This window comes from Microtus ochrogaster, unplaced genomic scaffold, assembly GCF_000317375.1.
Source record: "Microtus ochrogaster isolate Prairie Vole_2 unplaced genomic scaffold, MicOch1.0 UNK16, whole genome shotgun sequence".
In the NCBI taxonomy this organism is placed as follows: domain Eukaryota; kingdom Metazoa; phylum Chordata; class Mammalia; order Rodentia; family Cricetidae; genus Microtus; species Microtus ochrogaster.
In genome coordinates, this window is record NW_004949114.1 from 2,743,245 (window position 1) to 2,748,122 (window position 4,878).

A 4,878-nucleotide genomic window follows, 5' to 3' on the forward strand; every position below is an offset into this window, starting at 1 on the left:
AAAAAAAAAAAAAAAAACAAACCACAACAACCAAAAAACAAAACAAAACCTGAAATCAAAACATGCCTAAAAATAAGCTAATCACCACAAAGAGCAGCCAGCGACTCCTGCCAGGCCACACAGGGGCAAACAGCAACATCTCAGAGCAGGAAAGGATTTCTTTTAGAGTAAGCCCAGGCTGGCCTTGAACGTTCCAGTAGCTGCCTGACTGCTGGAATTACATAGAGTGCCACTTGTATTTCCACTGGAAACACAGGCTTCTGAGACAGCAACATGGCTCAGGGAGTAAACACACTTGCTCCAAGCTTGACAACCTGAGGTCCAAACAGGAACCACATGGTGGAAGGAGAGCAATCCCCAAAAGTTGTTCTGTGATCTCTATATGACACAGGCATAAATCCATTCCCACAACAAATACATCTAATGAAGTGTTGCTATCACCAAATCCAGTGTATGTTATCATATAAATTTGGTGGCCTGACTAATAAAAGTTAGTTGTTCAGCAATTATTGATGGGGACCAACATGATTTCTGCCACCTGGATTCTTTCATGCTATGAAGAGATGCTTCAGACATGTGGTAAGATCATCTGCATGATGCTGTTTCCATAGAAACCCTAAAGGACTTGAAAAATAGCAGTGAAAGACACTTTAGAGTGACTTCATTAATTTATTCTATTTCATTTTGCATCTGTGAGAACAAGTGAAGGTTAACTACAAATTCTAAACATACCCTGATAAAATTATGTTTTGGTAGAGGTATATCTTTTTAAATTTCAACCATCATATTAAGATGGGAAGAATCAGATTGGGAGAAACACACACAAAAGCTGATGGCTTCCTTCACATTAAAGAAAGCACGGCCTGCACTGACTTCAATTTTTTTTTTTTTTTTTTTCGAGACAGGGTTTCTCTGTGGTTTTGGAGCCTGTCCTGGAACTAGCTCTGTAGACCAGGCTGGTCTCCACTGACTTCATTTTTAAGAGATGGTTCAACACTGGCACAGAGAAGAGTCAGGACCCAGGCTATCATCAGGCTGTGAGCCAGAACGAGGAGCACCACGGCCGCCAGACGCCAGGAAAGGAAAATGTCAGCTTTTGTGAGCTTCTGGACACCAGTACACGACAAATCCTGGGTCCTCAGCATACTACTCAAGGGTTATCCTGCTGTGCTTACCACAGCGAAGATTCTACTACAACATAACCACAACAACTTTGAAGTTTAAAATACACACCAAGGGCTGGAGAGATGGCTCAGAGGTTAAGAGCACTAGCTGTTTTTCCAGAGGACCTGAGTTCAATTCCCAGCAACCACATGGTGACTCACAACCATCTATAATAAAATCTGGTACCCTTTCATCTGTAATAAAATCTGGTACCCTCTTCTGGTGTGCCAGCAGAACACTGTATACGTAGTAAATAAATAAATCTTTAAAAAAAAATAAAATACACACCAAATGGTCATTAAAGGAAAGCTGCCCCAACTAAAAGTTAAATAATTAGTGCCAAAATTCTTTCAGAAGGAATTGGATTTAGGCAATTTTTGTTTGTTTGTTTTGAGACAGGCTGGCCTTGAGCTCAACAGAAATCCCCTTGCCTCTGCTGGGATTAAAGGCAGATTAAAGGTGTGCACCACTATGCCCAGCTAATTTAGCCAATTCTTAATTCAGCAAGATTCATGGCACCAGGTGAATTCATTGTTAAGATCACATTAGAGGACCAGTTAGTGCTGGTGCACACCTTTAATCCCAGCACTTGGGAGGCAGAGACAAGTGGATCTCTGTGAGTCCAAGGCCAGCCTGGTCAACAGAGTGAGTTCCAGGACAGTCAGGACTGTTACATAGAGAAGCCATCTTGAAAAACAAACCAAACCAACTAAACAAACAAACAAATCACATTAGAAGAAACTTAGACTAACTTTGTACTTTCTCTTTTCCCAGCACTGCAGGTTGAGTGACTCGCCCGGGCCGTCATCTGAGTGTATGAGAACCAGTTTGCTGATGTGGAAAAGAAGTCCACGGCAACACAGGATATAATCTCTGGAGCCCCCCCACAACTTACCGGGTCACTGTCACTGGTGCGGGAAACAGTTCTGGGACGCTCAGCTGGAACTGGATTGCTCTGAGGTGCTTGGGCACTCACGTGTAAAAAACACCTCAGGTCCAACTACAAAAGGAAAGTTTTTAGTGTCCTAGAGTCATGAGGTTTTTAGATGCTTGTTGTCACACTGAGGAGTCAAGCAATGTCTCTAAACATGACATTAAATACATTTTAGTTCTATACAAAATGGATCCTAACAATTCAGTGAATCTAGTCACAGTATTATCCGTTTGATCTGTCTCAGCACATACATCGCTAGGCTAGGGCTCTGTCCTACATGGAAACAAAGATTTCTGTCCCACTGTTCAGGAGTTCAGGGCAGCTACTGATAAGCTAAAATAACTCGGTTTTTGTTTCGGGGAGATGGGGGTCCCAGACCATACTCGCCCCTAGTTTATCACACGCCTGTCTCAGTTTCCCCAGTACTGAGACTAACTAGCTCTCCTAGCCACACTTACTATTTTGACTATTGAGACTAACCATCTCTCCTAGCCACACTTATTATTTTGACTACTGAGACTAACCAGCTCTCCTAGCCACACTTTACTATTTTGAGTTGAGGTCTTGCTTACCTGCCTGGGCAAGCCTTGCATTCTGGGCTCAGTGACTGCTCTATCTCAGCATTCTGAGAAGCTAGGAACACAGGGTAGGTGTACCCAGGTGCTCAGTTCAGGAAATTTGTTTAATTCACTTGCACTGTGATGCATGATTCCTAATATTGGAACATTCTGAGGCATAAGAAATGAACCCTCAACCATGAGGGTTAGTGCAGTGTGCGTCAGTGTGGAGGGTCGTAAGCTCCCCTAGAAGGTTCTTGCTCACTCACAGGATGTATCTGGCACTGAACTCAGAGGTCTGGCTGCCTCTGCCTTCCGAATGTAGGGGTTAAGTTATACCCTCTTTCCTTTCTTTCTGACAGAGTCTGGCCTTCAACTCTAAAGGTCTGGCTGCCTCTGCCCCAGTGCTGTGAGTAAAGGCGTGTGCCGTATCTGCCTATAATGATGGCCCACAAACTAACAACCTTTCATTAGTGACATGGAATTGAGGGACTATGTAGTGTCCAGCTAAGCAAAAAGCTAAGTGAACCACACTCAGGAACTCACAGAATGGTGGTAGGAGAAACAGATGGGATCTTTGGAGACAAATACAGGAAAATCCTAAGGGAAATTTCCATGCACAGCACATGGGGATGCATGTCTATAAACCAGCATTCAGTAGGGCCAGGAGCCCAAGTCCAGCGAGGGCTGGATGAGATGCTTCCTAACGAAGAGTCCCCGAGTCTTACAAAGGCGTGAAATGATTCCAGGTATGAGATTAGGATATGAATTCAAGAGGAACAGAAAAGGGAATTTGAGTGTATAGCCGGGGGAGATGCCTTATAAGTCCTGGCAACTTCCAGAGTATAGTGACAGATGTGGCCTGAGAGCTGTGAGCTGGAATAACCCTCCCCTCCCCAGACTGGTTTTGGGCAGGTGTTTAATCACTCTCTGAAAAATCCTACTGAAGATCACAACCAAGCTTTATTTCAAAATCTCTATTCTTTTTGTCATCTTTTGTTTTCAATAAAGTTTTCTTTTACTTTTTAGACAGGATCTCATTCCTAGGTGGCCTGGAACTGCAGACTAGGCTAGCCTTCAATTCACATAAATCCAACCGTCTGTCTCCCATCTTGTGGGGCCCAGGGATTGGACGCAAGTTGTCAAATGAAGTGGTATTTCATTTGTATTTTAACACATAAAGCGTGCTGGAAGAACAGAAAAGTAGAACAGCCACACTGGCCAGCCGTACAGACCAGGCAGCAATGACACACACCTTTACTTCCAGTAGCCACATTAGTTGCCATAGAAACCAGGGATTAATGGTGCACACCTTTAATCCCAGAACCAGAGAAGATTATAAAACAGGAGGAGGCAGCTCTCAGTTTCATTCTGAGATTCTGAGAGGCAGTATCGCCATGAGGTTGAGGTAAGAGCCAGTGGCTGGCTGTTTTGCTTTTCTGACCTTTAGGTTGAACCCCAATATCTGTCTCTGGGTTTTTACTATTTTTGTGCTTTAGTAGAGCTTAGTGTCTCAAGCTTTCAATGTTCTGGACTCAGCATTTCAGTGCAGGAATTACAGGCATGCACACCACATCTGGCACAGATTCCCAGAGTCCACATAAAAGTGAAAGAACTCATCATCTTCATTTCCACAGGTACAACCCTCTATATACATCATATACATCAATAATAAATACATTTTTAAAATTGTAGAAAACTGCCAGGCAGTGGTGATGCAAGCCTTTGGGAAGCAGAGCAGGTGAACTAATGTGAGTTCCAAGACAGCCAGGACAAAGAAACTTTGTCCTGAAAACAAAACCAAAACCAAAACCAAAACCAAAATCAAACAATAGGCTAGGGAGCTGGGGACATGGCTCGGTGGTTGAAAGCACCAGCAGCTCTTCCAGAAGACTCTGGTTTATTCCTGCACTCACATGGTAGCTCACAACACCTGGAACTCCGGTCCCAGGTGATCTGCATCCTCTCTGGCCTCCACAGGCACCAGGAATGCACAAATGCACAGATACACATGCAGACAAACAAGTAGATACATAAATAACAGTAACTAAATCATTCCAGCGCCACAAGGTGGCGCTATTTCTACATTTCTACAGCACTCTGATGACTTCTTAGGTAGTTTTCTTCTTCAGTAAATAAGAAGCTAACAAAATGGATTCCTTATGTCTTTTTTTTTTTTTTTTTTGGTTTTTCGAGACAAGGGTTTCTCTGTGGCTTTGGAGC

At 43.4% G+C, this 4,878-nt stretch overlaps 1 protein-coding gene across 1 annotated transcript in view; it reads right to left on the reverse strand.

Annotated features, from left to right (window-relative positions):
* Dap3 (death associated protein 3) overlaps window positions 1–4,878 on the reverse strand; it is a 30,978-nt gene that overhangs the window by 11,452 nt on the left and 14,648 nt on the right. Inside the window, exon 3 of the mRNA XM_026789222.1 lies at window positions 1,917–2,164. Coding sequence (XP_026645023.1) covers window positions 1,917–2,164 — 248 coding nt within the window. The remainder of the gene's footprint in view (window positions 1–1,916; window positions 2,165–4,878) is intronic.